At 30.4% G+C, this 20,003-nt stretch overlaps 1 protein-coding gene across 1 annotated transcript; it reads left to right on the forward strand.

Annotated features, from left to right (window-relative positions):
- Positions 1–4,879: 4,879 nt before the first annotated feature.
- On the forward strand, positions 4,880–7,304 carry LOC106753404 (protein SPIRAL1-like 1). The gene is made up of 3 exons (XM_014635205.2): positions 4,880–5,004; positions 5,929–6,199; positions 7,016–7,304. Exons 2-3 carry the CDS (start codon positions 5,966–5,968, stop codon positions 7,100–7,102), a joined length of 321 nt encoding a protein of 106 aa, XP_014490691.1. The 5' UTR covers positions 4,880–5,004; positions 5,929–5,965; the 3' UTR covers positions 7,103–7,304.
- Positions 7,305–20,003: the final 12,699 nt, after the last annotated feature.

The raw sequence follows: 20,003 nt of genomic DNA on the forward strand, positions 1-20,003 counted from the left end.
CTTGTATGTAAAAAAGGATGCTTGTGAAACCCAAAAATTAGTCTCAATAAATATCCCATTAAGTATTTCCATCCAGAGTGAATAATTTGAATTTATAAGATATTAAGAGTAAATTAGCATAATTATATAGAATTATCAATGCGTTGAAAGAGTTCTGAGGGTGCCTAATTTTTAGCATTGCTAGCCACAAAGGCTCTATAATAGTATTCCTTCACCTCACTATAAATTTGGTATAAAATTTGTGCATTCAGATGAAAGATAAAACCAATTATATCAATTTTTGAATAAATTGTTCTTTTTACAACATTTTTTATATTTTTTAATAAATATATTAATATAATATTTATATAAATAATAAACTTGACCTTAATTAAAAAGTAATAATATTCTTTTATTTTTAAAAATTTAGAATTAAATTGAATAAAAATACAAAAACTAAAACGAATTAATATAGGATAATGATAATTAATATTGACATGTAACATTGTTCTAATATAATTATGATAGTATTACATATCATATAATGCCTAATACATAAATAACAAAAAAAAATACAAAATAAAAAAATATAAATTGATACATATATTTCTTTAACATTATTTGTAAATATTGATAGAAAAAATTAAATTAAATTAATTTTTTAGAAATTAGAATTTGATTGAAAAAATAAATAAAAAATTAAGACCTACTTACAACTATTCAGAATGAGAAAGTAAGCAAACAATATAATAAATAAAAGAACGACAGGAAAGTTTCTTCTAATCATATTGCATAACCTTCAGTGTGTTTTTACTATTCTCATTAGCATTTACCTCCCCACATTCAATTATATCAAGTATAACAATAATATAATCCAATCATATCAAAGAATATAATAAAACTTAATATATTCATAATATATCAATATCTAAGCAAATATTATAACATACTCTAAATTAGTTGTAATTTCATGATTTTATTAATCACTAACACATCTTCCTAATAGCAAATTTAATAGTAAACATTCAGGAAACAATGATGTATTTTATTTATTTTTAACACGTATCTGACTAATCCGAAGAATCTATAATTTATAAAGAGTATTCACTCAATTTCTTGCATATATATACTTTTTTATACACATTTTTTTCCGAGTTGCTAACTTATAAAACGTTACATTGAAAAACAAAAATTAGAAAGATTAATAGTGCGAGTTCTTTCATTCTTTGGTATGATTTGAGATCGGAAAATCTAGTTTATGCTGAGTTTGTTTTTCATTTTACTTGTTTTATTGAGATCTATCATTCTTGTGTTTCTTCGTTGTTGTTTTTAGTGTGCTTACTCAGTTGAAATTCGTTATTCTTATGTTTCTTCATTATTTTGTTGTATCTTCAATTAAACGAAATAGAAGAAAATATTTAAGAATTTATGTGTAAATTGAAACATTTTTTGCGAACCTACCATTATCACTCGTTTGATCGACATTGTTGTCTGTCATTGACTATCTATGGTGACAATTTGGTAGACATTAGAGTGTGTTGGTTCAATAGAATGATTGTTTTGGAAAACCAAACATGAAACATATATGGATAGCAATAAACAAATAAGTGGACAACAATATATGAGTCTTTATACATGTTTATGAAACTCAGGTCCGATCAAGGTTTCATGAACAACCAATAGGTTGTACTTCATATCTACCATGAAAGTCATCATGGTTGACAAATATGAATCCAAACTAGTTGAATTGGGTGACTATTTTGCATACAAAGGCCAAACCATACATGAAAAGTAAGTAGTTCACAATCAACAAATAAAATGGGAAATAGTGTATGACTTTCTATAAGGTTTACATTCGCAAATATACAACATAACTGACCTAGTGGCCCATATAAAAGCCTAGCTAATCCAATGTCGACTACTTTAGTTGCTTTAAGTATATAGAGTAGGGAGAGAACAAGATCCTCAAACATTTCACAAAAAGGTTCACTGCAGCAATGACTACGATCTTGAACCTTACTTCGTTTGTGATCATGTACTTTTTGATTTATGGCCTTCAATAGAAACATTTATCTAAATCCCTTTTCATAGAGAGATTGAACAATATGCATGATCTTTGGGAGTGAGCAACCAAGTATATGGCTATTAAATAAAATAGATCAAAGAGAGTAAAGAAGCCCGACACCCCCACTAAGGAGGAAGAACAAGAATGAAATCACAGGAAAACACTAGAGGAGGTGAATAATGTATTTGAAAACTTTTCGTCAAAACAACATCTAATGGTTTATAAAAGATATAATGATGGAGATTGCTTTAAGGAGACTTCTTCAATAATAGATGATCTTCCAAATGGGTTGATGAAGCTTCTTCAAAGAAGTGGACTCCATGAACAAAGATCAAGGAAGTATAAGCATTAAGATGAAGAGATGTTGATGTTGGTGGCTTATGATTTTGGATAGATGTCCCTCAAGGAGGTTAGGCCAACCTTGAAGGAGAAAGGATGAAGAGGTCTAGAAAAAGACATTTCATAGGTGACAACTCAAAAAGAGAAGTCTTGCAATTTTGGCAAAATGACTTTACATTCAATCAAGTTCTAAAGAAACATAAAAGGTTGCCTATCCTTTTATAAGTGAAGGATTAGGCTAGGAATCAATGCACTTAAAAAGAACTAGAAGTTTCCTATGACAAGGAGGGAGGAATGAGAGCCTTTCCCCTTAACTATCGTCCACATACAATGTAAGGGAACCCCCTTGATTTTGGCATCTTCCACACTCTTCTAAGATCCTAGGATGCACTAATCTTCCTTTTAAAGGCACCAAGCCTTCTAAACAAGGTTAATCAAAACATCTTGGCCAAATACAAGGCCTAAAGAAACTATTTTACATATTTACAAAAGATATTAAAGATAAAAGAAGAAGTTTAATAGGTGATCCCCCACAAAAGCAGTGTTCTTAAAGCTCATTTTTCTTCTATCCTTTTGACCATGCTTCTTGTAAGTTCTCCAAGATGTCCTCCACATGATCCTCCATCATATACTTTGTATGAGATGTTTAGACACTGGTTTTTATAGAATGCGTAAATGGAAAACGTTTCAAAGAACAAAGCAGTAAAGCATATATTTTATATCGGTTCACTCAACTTGAGTTACATCCAGTTCTCTCTTAAGAACTCTTAAGGGGTTCCACTGATCTTTTAAAATATTACACGAGTTTTCCCCTCCAAGTTTACAACAAGTATTCTCACCACTCTCAGTTCACCTAGTCAGCAAGACTAATCCGAGTTTAACCACTGTTAGTTTACAAGTATTCTAACCACTTCTAGTCTCAACCCTAGACAACACATCTAGACTATTTAACTCAACTAAGTTAAACACCAAGTGTTTTAATTCTCTTTAAATTTTTCAACACAAATAATGTTATCAGCAAAGGTACAAATGATAATTCTCAAAGAAAGGATATAAGAAATACAAAGAATTATGTGATTTGTTAAGGTTTTTCTCTTCTAGAAAAATATTCAACTTTAGATGATATATGAGCATAGTAGGCTTAACGTTCACAAGTTAACTATCTTATTCTTTTTATCTTCACTTCAAGCTTTCGTCTATATATAGTTTTTCTTGAAAGATGACCGTATGAAAGAGAAGTTGACTTTAGGAGAGTATGTAGCCTTTAGGTGGGAAGTCATACTTTAGTCTACTTTGTAGAGGTTCAAAGCTTTATCATAGCCTTTAGCAAAACCGAGCTTGTACAATGTGACAGAGAAGAAGACTTCAAGGGAAACATTCCAATAATGTTCTTCATCTTTGACAACGTCTTTTTCTTAGGTGTAGTGATTCTAATTATATCTTTCTGCTTTAGTGATATGCACAAATATCAAGAGTAAGGTATACAAACATCAAAGCACTTTACCGTACATGTATTTAATATTTTGAATAGCTTTAGGCCATATTACGTGCTCAAAACATTTTATCATTTGTCATGTCTTTAATAAATGTGTCGTTTGGTAAAGCATGTATTTGATTATCAAATGGTGTAAAACATTAAATGATTTATCATATGCTATTTGAGAAAGTAGCGATTAGTGATCATTTGTTAGACAATGTAAATCATAAAACGTTTTTCTTGAGTTAACATTGTATTGAATAAAACTTTCTTTTAATTTCAGTAGATAGACTTTCTTATTCGTAAGATACTAGCTTGTTCTTTGTATAATTTAATAGATGATTTCTTTTCTTATAAATTGTTCATAAAATTACAATTCTACCTAGAAAGCATTGTTCAAGCTCTTGGTTTTTGTGTAAAATATACGTTACAAAATATTTTTCTTTTATTTCTTTAAAACATATAAATATTTAAATATTTAATAAATAGAAATATATCAAAATATCCTATAATTAGATGATTAAATAAATATTAGTAATATATTTTTTAATATCTTGGAATCGACTTGATACAATAATATATTTTGAATGTTTGTTTACATACATATTAAAAAGTAATAAATATATTATTTTTTAAACAATTTTGCATAAATAATTTCACTCTTTCTTAATGTTAAACATGAAATTGACGTACGGAAACATTTAAAAATATTTTAAATTTAATAAAAATATGTAATGTAACTTTCCAAAAATGCGTTTTATCTCTTGAATTAATTACTCATTTATTTATATTTTACAATATTCTTATTGCATTCCTAAAAGATTTTATATATTATTGGTTATATAAGATAAAATTAGTTTGAAAGAAGTGTGTTTAAAAATGTCTTTTTATCTTATAAAAATAAACAAACTTACGATATTTTAGAGAACAAAACAATAAGCTCAAAAATAATTAGTCAGAAAAAAAAAATCTTCACATTTATAATCTATTTTTAAATTTAAATTTGATAATTTACTATATATTTAGAACAATTTTATACAACATCGAAACGTGTGAAATGTGAGGGGTATTTATAACACACTTCTCTTCCCTTTTCTTTCCCTGGCCTTTCCATTTCCCAGATCTGCTCCTTCCTCACCCACAGGTAACTCGTTCTTTTCTTTCATTAGGGTTCCCATTTTTACCCAAATATCTCTTTTTCATTTCTATTCTCGATACTAATTTAGCATTTTATTTGGCGATCTCTTGCTAACTCGTCAATCTCCCTTCTTCAGATCCATTCCCCATTTTCATTTTAGTTTTTATTTTGCTGTATGGAATCATAGGTTTTAATGTAACCGATTTCTGTTCTGATTGATTTGAATCAACGCATCGCGTTGAGCTTGCTCCTATACCGTGAAACATGAATGATAATTGTGGAACGGAGGGTTGTTACTCTGTTTCCACCGAAACAATTAGAAATATGTGAAGATGGAACATTTTATTCTTATTCTGTTTTGCAAGTATGTGCTTGTTGTTTTGTGCATGGACTCCATGATTGGATTGGATAAATATATGTGTGTGTGTGTGTGTCTATATATATATATATATATATATATATATATATATATATATATATATATATATTTATTTTAGTCCAGGTTTTAATTTGTGGTCTGGCGGCCACCGTGAAAGCCTTGATGTAGTGCCCAAATTGTGATTTTGAATTGGTTTTAAGGCCTTAAGTTGAATGAGATGTAGGATCAATTGGCCGGAAGAAAAGTGGTTGTAAAACAGAAATTTGGTGTCAATAAAGTCTGATCAGTTGTCTGTTTTCAAATTTCAACATTGTCAATCTATGTGCTTTTTGATTTGCTGGGTGTGCTTTTGTACGAAGGAAATGGAAAAAAATAAGTACTAGGTGTTTGAATACTAGTGAAAATACATTTGATAAATGTTTACTGGGTGGTTGAATGTGAATGTGGTATGAATATATATTTGTTGGTTACAGCATATTATTAACCATTTCTTTTCTTGTTGTGTCTTTCCTAACTTCTGATGCGATCTTTGTCTGTTTATTTGAACGCAGAGACTACAGTTTAGGTTTAAAAGATCAGTTGAATAACATGGGTCGTGGAGTTAGCTATGGTGGTGGTCAAAGTTCATTAGGCTATCTTTTTGGCAGTGGAGAGGCTCCAGCTCCAAAACCTGCAACAAATAACGCCCAACCTGAAGTGCAGGCTGTAAATGATGCGCCTCCTTCAAAACCGGTTGAGGCTCCTAAATCAATAGACCCTAACAAGCCTGCTGGTATCAACAGTCACTCTACTGAAGGCCAGAACACTGGCAACTTCATCACGGTAATATTTGTGTCCTCTAACTTATATTTAATTTTTTTTTCCAAGTGTCAGTATTAAAGTTTAACTCTGAAAAGAACTGACTATATAAAAAGCTTAAACTGTTTAAATTCACACACAGTAATGGTATTATATTACATCTCTGACACCTCAACTAATTATGAAAATTATGAATGCCCTAAGATGGACTAAACTGCTAAACTGCACACTTACAAAATGTTGGTTGTCCCTAATGTGTTTTAATCGTCTAATATGTATTGTACTATAATAATTTTGTTACCGTTTGTCACCTTGCTTGTTCGTAATTCTGAACAGTTAGGTCGCGATATGTCAATTTAGTTAGTTGTACTAATAGTATCTGAACAAGTATGGAAACAATAAAATATCTGAATGATCAATTTTCATCTGGGTTTGATTCTTATTGCTCTATACATAAGAATCAGTTGATTGTTATGCTTTTTCAATGAGGATGAATCTACTCAAATGGGGATAAATATACCTAATCTTCATGTATTTTACCTTGAATATCAGCACTGACTGTTATTTATGAAATATGTACTGCTCAGATTACTCGGTGTTGACTTCCTATCTCTTTATTTTAATCTAGTTCTATGTGTGCTTATTTGAACTGTCATGGCAAATTCATTACAATACCCCTCCTCATTGTACTAAAGTGACTATGTCTTGCAAAATGAAACTACATTAAAATGTTACTTTCCATGACATTCAAAAGTCTGTGGCGCCCGTGCTAAGAAGACTCTGTTATGTTTGGAATTCATTTGGATTGATGTCTGAATTTCTTTTCCAATTCATCTGCAGGACCGACCCTCAACCAAGGTCCATGCTGCCCCTGGTGGTGGTTCTTCTCTGGGTTATCTCTTTGGTGGACCTGGAGAGGGAAAATGATACCTTGGTTCGAAACTTTTGGTCAATGAACGATTTATTTTGAAATTCAGGTCGTGGAAACATAATGGAAGATATGGTGTATTATAGGTTTGGGATAAGTGGGTCAAGAAGAGTGCTATATTTTGGATGTGCTAAACATCTATTACAGAACTGTGTTTGACAGAATTAAATATTTCTATTAAGTGCACATTTGCTTCCACTTTTTTCTCTCCTTTTCCCCAATATTCTTCTAATTTCTTATCGTGCAACGGAATATTTTGATGGACAAGAATAACTCGTGCTGAAATCCAGGCATCATTGTAAGGTAGAGTGTGTTTTGAGCTCTCAACCACTAGTTGCAGAAAGAGGAACCCAACGAGGAATGCTAGCAATGTATTTTTATTCTGAAAACAATCTTAAATACTAATTAAACTTTTTCTGAAAATTACAAAATTAAGAAAATTATTAAGTAGGAACTAAGATCTTTAAAATTGAGTTTTGACCAATTCCATTTAAAAAGTATTTTATTTGATTTTACAATGAGTTGAATATATTTTTTTATTTCTAAACTGGTCAAAATATTTGTTCTATAAAATTTCTATTTGCCTAATTATTGAGTTGGAATGAGTTCTGAGAGCGGTTTCAATTTGTTGAGTATTCTTAAACTCGTAATCAGTCTGAAAGAGTAAAAGGATATGATGCCACTCTTTATTTGCAAGGTGGAAGAGGATGGCACGTTTCAATGTTCACAGAATATTGTCAATATTTCAGAAAATATAACCATTTTGAATTAGGGATTACATTACTTTTATTCCGAAATAATAAAGAATAGTGTAAGTGGAGGCTGAAATATCAACTCTTCTTTTATCAGTGAATTATCTCTAAAGTTTTGTCAAAAAATGGCATGATAATGGTAATTGTGATAATAACTTAATGTCTATATTGCTAATAATCTTCTACTCTCAACCAACTATACAAATATATAGTTACTGTAGTTACTTAAACCAAACATTAGAGTATTTTGTTGATGAAAATTATTAGTATTATAATTATTTTAAAATATAATAAATGAATTTGTTTAACATAAGGACTAAAATCAATTTATAAAGAAACTTAGGAAAAAAAAACATTTAATCCTTTTAGGATTAGTTATATCAGGGTGCTAGGAATTGAATTGTTCTTTTATTTTATATTGTCTTGCGAATCCTCTGCTGGTGAGAAATGAAAAACAAGTAGATTGTGCTATAAAATTGTTCTTCTTTACTAAAAATACCAAAAAATAACATTGAAAAAAAACAAAACAGGAAAGTTCCACTAAAAAAATAAAATCTCAAAATGTTTGTCGTCAGAAACAAGTGAGTTTTTCTCATTGATTAATATACATATTTTTTTATTATTAAATTTCAAGGGATCTAATAATTAAACTAGGAATGACAAAATGGATTTAGATAATCTTTTCAAAGAGCAGTGTGTATAAAATCTCAAAGTGTCTCATTTCTTGTTCTTGCCCCTTACTTGACACATTAGAAAAATAATATTTTGATATACAAATTTTTTATATTTATTTAATTATCTTTTCTTATTCAATAACACTTTTTTTCTCCTCGATTAGTGATAACCCTGTAATCATTGCCTTTAAAACATTTGTCTCTTCTCCCCTTTGTAACTCATTTCCATTAGTAATAAGAGTCAGTTCTCATTATACGATGATATAACCCTAATATTGTTGGTATCTTTCTCCTCCTTTTTTTCATACTCTCTTTTTCACCCCCATTATTTTCATAGTTTTATTTATAGGAAAAAAAATTATGTATAAACTAAATATATTAGAAAAGATAGGAATTATTTTCCCACTAAAAGGCTAACACATAAATTGTAGGGTCCAATTGGACAAATAAACAAGATAAAATGAGAAACGTACTGAAATTACAACTCCTACTTTAACACTAGATATTGGCAAAACGAAACTTCTGTGAAGATTCTGGTTGAGTTAGAAGTAGAAAGCACCAAGACTTAAAACAATCCCTTATAAAATGTCCATTCTCTGTACGCACAAGAGTTTTCAAATGTTGATGAAAATGGAAATTTCAGGGAAATTTCTTGCGTTCTATAAATGGTCCTATTCTGCTGAAGCAGTTCTTCAAATGATCCAACATCAGACCTTTTGCTAACACTCCTCTGATCAACCAACATGGCTCTGCAAGGACCTGACTTTGACAAAATCTTTCACTTCCTCTCCATTTGTATCCTAGCTTTCATCAATGAAGGCTCTTCCTCCCTCTCTAGTGCCTTCATGAACGAGCCATGGTCATGGGGTGTAAGCATTCCCATCAGTTTGTACGTGAAATTTGCTCTTGAGATTCACTCTCATCTTGGAATCTGTGTTGGGATCGGAGTACCCTCTTTAATCTATTGGGGAGCCACACGTGGTGCCATAGATTGGTACTGGCAAGCTGCTTTGAAGTTCAACCATGAGATTTTCAAAACTTGCTTGTTCAACATTGTCATTGGCTTGTTACACTTGCTGGTGTCAAAGCTGGCTAATTACATCATTGAGTGGGTGAAGGATCACAAGGTTAACAATTGGTATTTGTCTCATTGCCCACTGATTTCTAAGCTGGACTTTGATTCACTCTCTCAGCACCCTTTACTCAGGCCAATTTCTGTCAAGTATTTGTTTCTTAAGCTCCTTGAATTGCTCAGTGTCTTCTTCTACAATGGGAACATATTGCTCTTGAGTTGGTGTTTCTCAGGACAGGTTTACAGTTATGAAGTTGGCAAAGCCATTTCTTGGGTTAGCTTGGGAAGCTCCATGTTTGTGTGGATTAAGGCTTTACTGACTGAACTCGGAATGCAACAGAAACCACCTGAAGAGAAAGCATGCATGAAGGATGAGGAAAAGGTTCAAATGGTGGATGCCAAAGATGAAGCAATAATCTGCTCATCAGAATGTTGAGGTGAGTTAGTGTCACGTATGTGACTCAATAAGATCATAGTTTCAAGTGTATCAGCAATGAATTGTAATGAGTATAATCTATCTTTTGTATATATATATATATATATAACATCTTGTTATTGTTATAAGTTCGACAGTTTTATGTGAGTGGCATGGGTGCTAAATGTTGAAACATTCTCTGATGTTGTGTAGAGGTAGTGATGAGTTAGGGAATAAGGGTTTTAGTGTGTTGTTAATTCTGTCAATGTTTTCATGAATGAGGACTGTCTCAATTTATTATATCAGTTCATATTTATTTTGCATGAGCGACGTTCAAATATAGACATAGATGTATCTTAAGAAATGAGTGCGTTTCTTTGATAAATGCAAAGAAAACAAAATTTCTTTAACAATTTTTTTTTACAACTTTTTTTATAATACATACGTAACAATTTATGATTGGTGTGTGACGGTTTGTGATTCATCCGTTTCAAATACTATTTTAGAATAAATTCAAACAAACCAATAAAATGCTGACACGTGTTTTGTTGTAAAAAAAATGTTAAAATATCATTATCTGAATGATATATTTACACCACCCAATAAAAAAAACATCTTTTAAATATTTTAAAACCATATTTATTTAAAATTCTAGTATACATTGTTATATTATTAAAGTAAGTTGTTAAATGGGAATGATTTTTTAAGGGTGTCAAAACATTATTTTTCAAAAGAAAAAGCACTAAAATATATTTCTTGTTTATTTAGTTACGACTAAATGTCAAATATGTTTTAATTTATTTTGTTAGGATATTTTTCAGTGAGAACTTCTCAATGAATAATAGATTACCAACAATTATATACATAAAAAGTAAAGAAAAATACATATACAAAGAGTGTAACAAACCAAACCCATGAATAGGAATTAATAATTTTTTTTAGTGAAAGACTAGTTGAGATTAGGATTTAATGTTTGCACATTATCTTTAAAAGAATTCAATGTACTGGATGCGGATTTCATTTTTGTACAATATTTTTCAATTTGATTTAAGGTGTTTGAATGGTTTATGTATTTATTTTGTCAAAACAAATTTCACAAACAATTCATTTATATTTTTCGTCAAAATCACAAAAGTATTTAATTTTGTATTCTCGCACCATTATATTGACTATAATCAACAAATCATGCATTTCTTTCTAGTGATCCTGTTTGGGTATATATTTTAGTTGTTAAGGATGAACTAATGGAAGAATAAAAATGAAAGTAAAGTGGAGAATGATAGGTTATAAAGAGAATGGTAGCAAAAGGTTTGCATGAATGTAAATTACAGAAAAGTAAACTACTAAGGATAAAATAAAAATTGACTAAAGAAATCAATCAAAATTGAGATTCAAATTGTTACAATCAACATTTATTTTATTATTTTTTTATGTTCGTGAAGTTTTAGTAAATTGTTCTAAAATTGTTAACAATAAAGGTTGAATTGAAGAAAAAATAGTTTTGATGTTGAAGTCAACCTTGAGATTGAAGATTAGAGAAAGTGTAATTCAATTAAAGCTTTTTGTTTTTAGCTATTTGTAATTGTATTCTAGACTTAGTTTTTACATTTTACACTTAATTTTGTCAATATCACAAGTTAAATTCATCCATAAAGGGGATGTGACTTCTTAAGAGGGAGATGAAAATTTTCTTATGTCAAATGTTGCTGATATTACTGCACCATGAAAAAAAAAATACTACCAACATCAATAGAAGGATGGAAGAAATGCTCACTCTCGAAGCAGCCAAACATGCAGAAGTATGTGGGTTGCTTAATGATTTAGATACTACGCTAACCAATATTGAATTACACTTAGTGATGAATTTTAAATGTAATCTTTTTCTTTTTCATTAATTAAGTTCTTTTAGTTGTTAAAATCATCCATCCATTATCTCCAATTTACATACCTTGTCTAATTGAGGGAGAATTTGTTGATAATTGGATTGATAATTTAAGGGGAACTTTTATTTAGTTGTATACATCTTTTAGGAAGAGTTATTATGTTTTTGTTACGAATAGAAGAAGGGAAGAAGAAGGTTAAATGTTAAAGCAATATATATACTTCTAATATTATTTTCCTTTTTAAGATGTGCATATGGAGGTAATCACAAAAATTTTAAATAAGTAGTTTCGATTATCATAAAAAAGAAAGAGATTGTTAGCAACAAAGGTTGAATTGAAGACAAAAAATGTTTGATGATGAAGCTAACCTTGGGATTGAAGATTAGAGAAACTATTATTCAATTAAAACTTTTTTTTTAACTATTTGTAATTGTATTCTAGACTTACCTTTTGTATTTTAGACTTAGCTTTGTCAAGATCACAAGTTAAAGAGAACTTAGGATTACAGTAGTATTTTTTCAAAAAATGGACTGGAATAATCGATTATGACATGGGATAATCGATTATCCCAGTAAAGATCATAAATGGTAATGCTCTTTGAAATAATCGATTATCCTAGAAAAACAACTTTTTTAATGGCTCGCAGATAATCGATATCACATAGGATAATGGATTATCTCAGGAAAAATACTTTGAAAAGGTTTACATATAATCAATTATCATTTGGAATAATCAATTAACCACAACAGTTATAAGAAGACTCTTGAGTTTCTGACCTATTTTCGAACTCAGCCTATATATACATCATTTCTGAGCTCTTCTAAAGTTACAAAAACTTAAAACCACTTTTAGAACAAAGTGCTTTGTCTGAACTCTTTGTGTTTTAAGTGAGCTTGAGAAACTTGATGCTAAGTGCAAGGAAGGGCTAGTTTTATAAAAAAAAACCAATTCATCCCTCCTCGTAATTATTGTCAAACACCAAACAATTTTGTGTATTTCCAACAAAAATTGCCCATATCATGCCAAATATCCTTTTTGCTTCCAAGTTTTGTAGCAGTTATTGTGTATAACTTTCTTTTCGAATTGACTCTAGTCTTTATTTCGATTATCCTTTTCTCGATGTCTTTCTTTGCTTTGATCTCATTTTAGTCAAACTTGATGTTTCAACAATGTTCTCTAGTTCTCTCTACGATCTTGCTGGCCTTGACGCATTCATTTTCCCCTTTTTGCATTCGCACGTGCTTGTCGCAACCTTTGATTTGAATTTTTCTGTAACCCCTAAACACTAGTATATCAAATCCTAAAATGATAATTACCTTTCCAAATGAGAATGCAATCCCATTAATCGACATTTTGAAAATAGGCACAAGACACCTCACATAACATATAAGTCAGGTAACATGAATAGGGGTGACAAAACACGTCAATCCGTCTTGGTTTGACCTATCCCGTTATTGGCCCACCAAAAATGGGATGAGGTAAGTTGGGTTGCCACAACAAAACAGGTTGAGAATTCTAACCTACCTCGTCAAAGGAAGGATTGACAGGCTTGTAGAGGAACACACAAACATACTGGCTCGCCATTTTTTTTAATTTTAAATTTTTTAATTATGTATGTAGATGTATATATTAAGAATATATTTAAACATTTTTTAAGTTTTAATTAACTATATAAATTAAATAATTATTATTTTACATGTTAAATTATTATATTATAATTAATGATTAGAATGTTAATAATATAAATTATAATACTATTATATAGTTACATCTTTCAAATAATATAATATACAAAAATTAATTTTTAAATTATTTTTCTATTTTAATTTTTATATTATACTTTCTGTTATATGTTTATATTATTCTTTTTATATTTTGGCATTATTTTGTCAAAACCCTTTAATTTTTTTTAACATACTCATATATGACTTTCTAGAATGATTTGTTAAAATTTTTAAGAGTTATGTTCAATTATGTTTTTAGAGCTTTTTTGTTATTCTATATTATGAGTACTCAATGTAGTAGAAATGTCTAAGTTTGTCTCTCTTTGTTATTTCTATGAAGGTTTTAATATTTTTGAAGATATAAGTCTTATTTCTACCAAGGTTCTAGTATTTATAAAGACACAAGCACCATATTTGTCATCATAAGAAAGTGTTAGAATAATTTTAGGGTGTAATAAAAACCCATCAAAATTGTACTGATTTTCACACACACATATCATTATAAATGTATTCCATGTTTGCTCTTCTTGGCCTTCTTAATAACCTTAAAAATTTTCTATAACATTAGTGGAAAAATACCTACTTATTGAGAAATAAAATTGGTTTAAGCATAACTATGGTAAACAAAGGCACAATGGTAAACTTATAACATATGAGGGTGGATATAGTATATATGTTGTTTAATTAACCAATGTAAATTGTGCAGAATTGGTAATATTATGTCAATTATTTTTTTTTTTAAAAATTGATTTAATTGTTTTTCTAATCACATTTTATATCGATTATTTGTAACAATTAATGTAATATACCTTTAAAACCTACTTCTACCAGTCTCACTTTTTTGTTTTCACTACACCATAACTATCTTTTCTTAGTTTTGCTTATACACGTGTCTCTCTTCCTTCGAAAGCTCTACAAAACTTCTCTTTGCCGACATCGTCACGAAATATAATTAGAATTAAGTTCTAAATTAATTTAAATAAATCATTAGAATTACATTAGTATAATTAAAATTAAAATTAGAGTTAATATTAGTATAATTAAAACACAAATTAGAGTTAACATTAATAAAATTAAAATTCCCAAAAAAAAGATTATAACAACACTAGAATTAAGATTAAAGTTAATATCAGGTTATGTATAAAAAATTAATATTTATCCAATTTTATTAGAATTTTAATTTTTTATTTAAAGTTTTTAGCTTGAAATATATGTATGTACTTTTATTAAAATTTATTTTTGTTGTCATTTAATATTTTTATATGTGATATGTTGGCCTTACCAATATTGGATCTAAGGTTGTTCGGTCTTGATAAATTGTAATATTTAATTTTAGAAGTTCATATTTTAAGTGTTTGTTGATCAAATTTTTAGTTATTTTTAAGTATAAAGTTTAATTACACTGAGTGAACCATTATTTTTTTTTAGATTCAATATAAATATTAATTACTACCTCCAATTTTAATTGTTCATATTTCCTTTTTTTAAAACAAAAGGAGAGAATAATGACAACTATTATATTGATTATTGAATTGTCCATCTAGAAAATTTAGGAAAACTAAATGCTTTTCCATCATCTATCACTACATATATTTTAATCACATTTTGTATATTTCATGAAATATTTGTTGATTGTATTTTAAATTGATCTTCAAGTACATATTTGATTGTACTTGATTTAGCGTCACCTATTTATTTCATGTCACCTGAAAATCGATACAAAATACTACTAAAATTCTATGAAATATAAATAATATTGATCAAAATTTAGGAACTAATGAAATACAAAAAATTAAATATTCTAAAATGAGAGTGTGTGAAATGTGTATTTGGTCTAATTAGACTTAGTTGTATTAATTTAAGAAACTTACAAAGAAAGCTGAACTTGACATTTGACTAGAGTGAATTAGATCAACTTTGACTTGAACATGCTATAAAAGAAAAGCTTGTATGGGAAGCTTAACTAACTACCAAGGTGATCTAGAATTGGCTTAAGTTGATACTGCTTCATTCTACCACAAGTAAGGAATTCATATGGACAATTTAGAGAATACATTACCTACACTAGCCGTTTTAAATCCAGAAAAGCGCTAAATACCGAAGGCTAACTACCGAAGGCTTTTTTTCCCTCGGTAAATTTGATTTACCGAAGGCCTTACCGAAGGCCACATGAAACGGTGATTACCGACGTCTTATACCCTTCGATAAATGGAACTGACTTTACCGAAGGCCTTGGACCGTCCGTATAGGCCTTAATGAAATCAGATTTTGGTTTTCCCTCTCCCATTCGGCCAAATTGTTTTCGCCAAGCATTCCCCCAATTCTTCCTCTCTCACTTCAGAACCCCAATTTCTTCAATCGCATCTTCCGTTATCATTGAGAACCCCCATTTCTTCAATCGCTGTGAGGAGGGTGGTCGTTGACGGTGCACATTCTTGCGAGGGGGCTGTTCGAGGGTGTTCGTTGACGAGGTTGTTGTCGCGGCGTGACGACGATGTTGGGGCGACCTGACGATGGTGCTGTGACGGTGTGAGGATAGTGTGAGCGTGACTTCGGTGTTGAGGTGGTGCATTGACGGTGCTATGGCGGCGTGACCAGTGCTTCCACTATCGTAGGGTGAGGCCAGTGTAGTGGGTGTGTGACGAGGTAATGTCCTTCTCTGTTCTGTGTGGAAATGTATAATGAAAACCTCTAATTCACTTCCATTCCAAATGGAATAATGTTAGGTTGAGAAGGAGGAACTGGTACTATTGCTGGTTTTTCTTTTGTAGGTGCTGAGTCTTGAATATCTGGATTTGTATGTATATTTGCATTTTCTGAACTCTTTTCACATGTGATTACCTGAACTGGTGATGCTTTAAGTTGAATTGGTTCTGAATTGTTGTTGCCATGGATGGATTTCTGTATTTTCTTCCAGAGAATTGATTTTCTCTCCAAGTTGTGTGCTTTGAGTGAGATTACCTGTGACTTTAAGCAGCCAACTTCTTCTTTGAGTTCCTGGTTTTCCTTCTGTAGTAACTCGTCCCTTGCCATGTGAACTTCAAGTTTTTTCTTAAGAGAAGTGATCCCAGACTCATTTTCTCCCTGTAGCATTGTCTCTCCTTCTCTCCTTCTCGGTCAAATTTACTCTACTATAATGCTTTTAATTTTAGATTAATCTTTTTTTGCTATGACTGCAGATTTTACAAAATCTGATTGAGTAAGTTGAAGTACTGCTTATTTGCTATGACTGCAGATTTTACAAAATCTGATTGTTAAAACTAACTATGCTTTAGATAGCTTTGTTTTTAACTTTTATTTTGTATTATTCACAAATTTAAGTTGTACTTGTTAGTTAATTTGAAAAAGGAGTTTGCTGTCATGTCTTGCTCAAGTTGAGGTACTATGATTTTTGACAAGGGAATGATTGGGTATTTAATATTTATGACAGTACATTGCATACAGTTGGACCAACTAGAATATTCTTTCTTAAAACCTGGACTCCTTTTAAGGACTCCATGTGGTCTTGTGACAAAAATAATTACTAATTATTTTCCTTTTACTTTGAGTAAGCTATGCGATTATTAAATGCATCATGTGTTTTGTCAAAAGTAAAGTCTTTTAAAAAAGGACACTTAGATCTAAGGCGGTTTTTGTCCCAACTTTGTTAGAGCTTCTTTTCTCCTTAAAATGAAAGTTTAGGTCAACACAATTTTATTTCTTGTGTGTTCTATCATAATTCTGCATATTCCTTTATCTTTCCTTTTAGCTTAAATTTGTGTTTGAAATAANTCAATACAAAATCTTTTCAAGTGATCAAGTGTAAATAGGATAGCATTTTATTTTTCCAAAAAATTAAGTAAATTTTAGGATGCATTAATAATTGATATAGTTTAGTATTTTCTTNTGTGTGGTGTAGGGTGGGGGACCTTACTATCTAATAGGTCGAGCCCTTGGTCCTGAAGTTGGAGTTAGCATTGGTCTATGCTTCTTCCTTGGAAATGCTGTTGCTGGAGCACTGTAAGTGTATGATATGAATTGGGAGCTGTAGAAACATTTTTGAAAGCAGTTCCTGCTGCTGGGATTTTTAGAGGTAACAAGTTTAAATATTATGAAATTAATTGCTATTTTATCCTTTTCAATGTAATGTTAAATTTTTTTCCTAATTTTGTTGAAATTGGCATACTGGAATTGTAGAATTTTATAATTGTGATAACATATATATGGGATACAAAAAGNGAACTTTTATTGATTACAATATGAAAAGGGATTGAGTTGTTCCGAAGGTAACTATGTAAACGTTACTGTTGAAAGGCTTTTTAGTCGCATTAAAGCTCAACAAACCTAATCTCCACTAATGTAATATAGGGTTGACTAGGGATCAATCCAAGGACTTGGTTCTTGTTAAGTTTAGAAATTGTAGAATTTAACCCAATTATTATTTTCTAAAAATAGGTGGGGAAAGAAAATATGAAACTAAAATCTAAAAAGAGAAACTAAAATAATTAAAATCTAAGTAAAACTAATGGAAAAGTAGAAAGAAAACAATGCATGATATCTATCCTATATTACGATAACTGATGCAATCAGGATTAACAAGACTAAGCTAATACAATTAAAAGAATCTTAAAAACCAAAAAGAAACTAAAACAAAATTCACAATCTAAAATTCAAGTAATATGAAGGATATCCTAATTTGGTAATTAACTAAGTGAATGAATGATAAGAANTAATATGGGAATGAATGCTAAGAAAGAAATTTAAGCAGTAACTGTGAATGGAAATTTATAAAATCTGAAAACACCCAAAAATAGAATTAAAATCTAACCTAATCACGTATCAACTAACTCNGTAAACAAATNATCTATTACTATCAAAACAAATCAAAATATAGGAAATGAAAACTTCTACTGGAAATGGATATACAAAGAAAATCATAAAAGAGAGAACCAAACCCGCAAGAAACTCAGAATATAAAACTGAAATGTAAAATCATTGAATGGTAAAGCAAGGAAAGTAAAATCAAGTGCAGAAATGAACCGAACAAATTTAAATGTAAAGAAAATCGAAACTGGAAATTCACAGTACTTTATTGAAAACAAAATTTGAAATTACAAAATACCAGAGCTCATGAATACTCCAATGTCTGTCACCCAATGGAATTATCCAAGAACCTAGTGCAAAAGATCAAAGGTTCTACACTACAAAAACTGAAAATTCTAAAACTACAGCAGAGAGAATTTGAAACTCAAAGAAAACTTTAAAGCAAGGTATAGAGCACACTGCCTGTCACCCAGTGCACGTACTCACAAAATTACAAAACTCCCTTTTTATAGGGAAAATCCAAAAACAGAAAAATGAAAGAAAAGGGGAAAAGGGGGAAGAATCAGTTACGGTAGAAGCTTCTTGAATCACTCCTTCAACTACCTCTGATCGCGACAGCTTCACTTTGTGCTCCAACCGACACTGGTCCGATCAACATCTTGGGCTTGCTTCCTTTTGGGTCGTGGACCTTTCTTTAGCTTCCGCATTGATCCATTGAAATCGCGTCGCTGCTTCTTTTCTTTTGCTCTTGAAGAACCCTAAACCGAGGGTTTGTAAATTGGGGAAAGAAGTTTGCGCGAGCTTTTGCCAAAATGAAAAGGGAATGGAAGACCCCGTCAACTTGCCTCTTTGCAGCAGCATAAAACGCTGCGTTTCATTTTTTTCAGCAAAAAGGGCTTCAGCCCAACTCCGACAATTAACACATCTCAGCCCAAATGACATCAAAAAAATGAATCTGCAAAAATTTTAAGAAAAGTTAAACAGAAAAAAAATCTACAAAAGCAACTAATGTTTATTTTTCGAAATATTTTTCCTAAAAAGTAAAATAGCATATTTATCTAACTAAAAAGGTAAAATTAACACTAATTCTATCAAAAACCTTTTTTAATCCTAATTACTCTAAACTACCTTAATTCTAAAAAATTAAAAGCTAAACTATTCTAAAAAAGTAATATTAACATAGAAAAATAGGAAAATTTAGACATTTAACAGTTACTCTTTATCTTCATCTTCACCCTTTATTTTGTTTTAGCCTAAGCATTTTATTGAGTAACTAATCTTAGTGCTGGGGTTTCAAGGTATAGCTTTAAACTTTTTATAGCTGAAAACACCTTATCCTATTGATCAACTATTAAACATAAATATAGCCTAGAGTGGATTGGCCACGCCCAACATCAACACTCAGATAGTAGATTGGAATAATCAAATCATGCAGTGCAAAGAAGTTGTGTTTAAAGGCNATTCAACTATGATTGATTTTGTCATCACATTTTTCCATGGTGACTATAATTTGGGATCCTTTGCATTTTTTGCCATGAAGAAGGGGAAAGGAAGAGTCACTGCTTTAGGTGAAGAAC

This window comes from Vigna radiata, unplaced genomic scaffold (assembly GCF_000741045.1).
Source record: "Vigna radiata var. radiata cultivar VC1973A unplaced genomic scaffold, Vradiata_ver6 scaffold_228, whole genome shotgun sequence".
NCBI classification, from domain to species: Eukaryota; Viridiplantae; Streptophyta; class Magnoliopsida; order Fabales; family Fabaceae; genus Vigna; species Vigna radiata.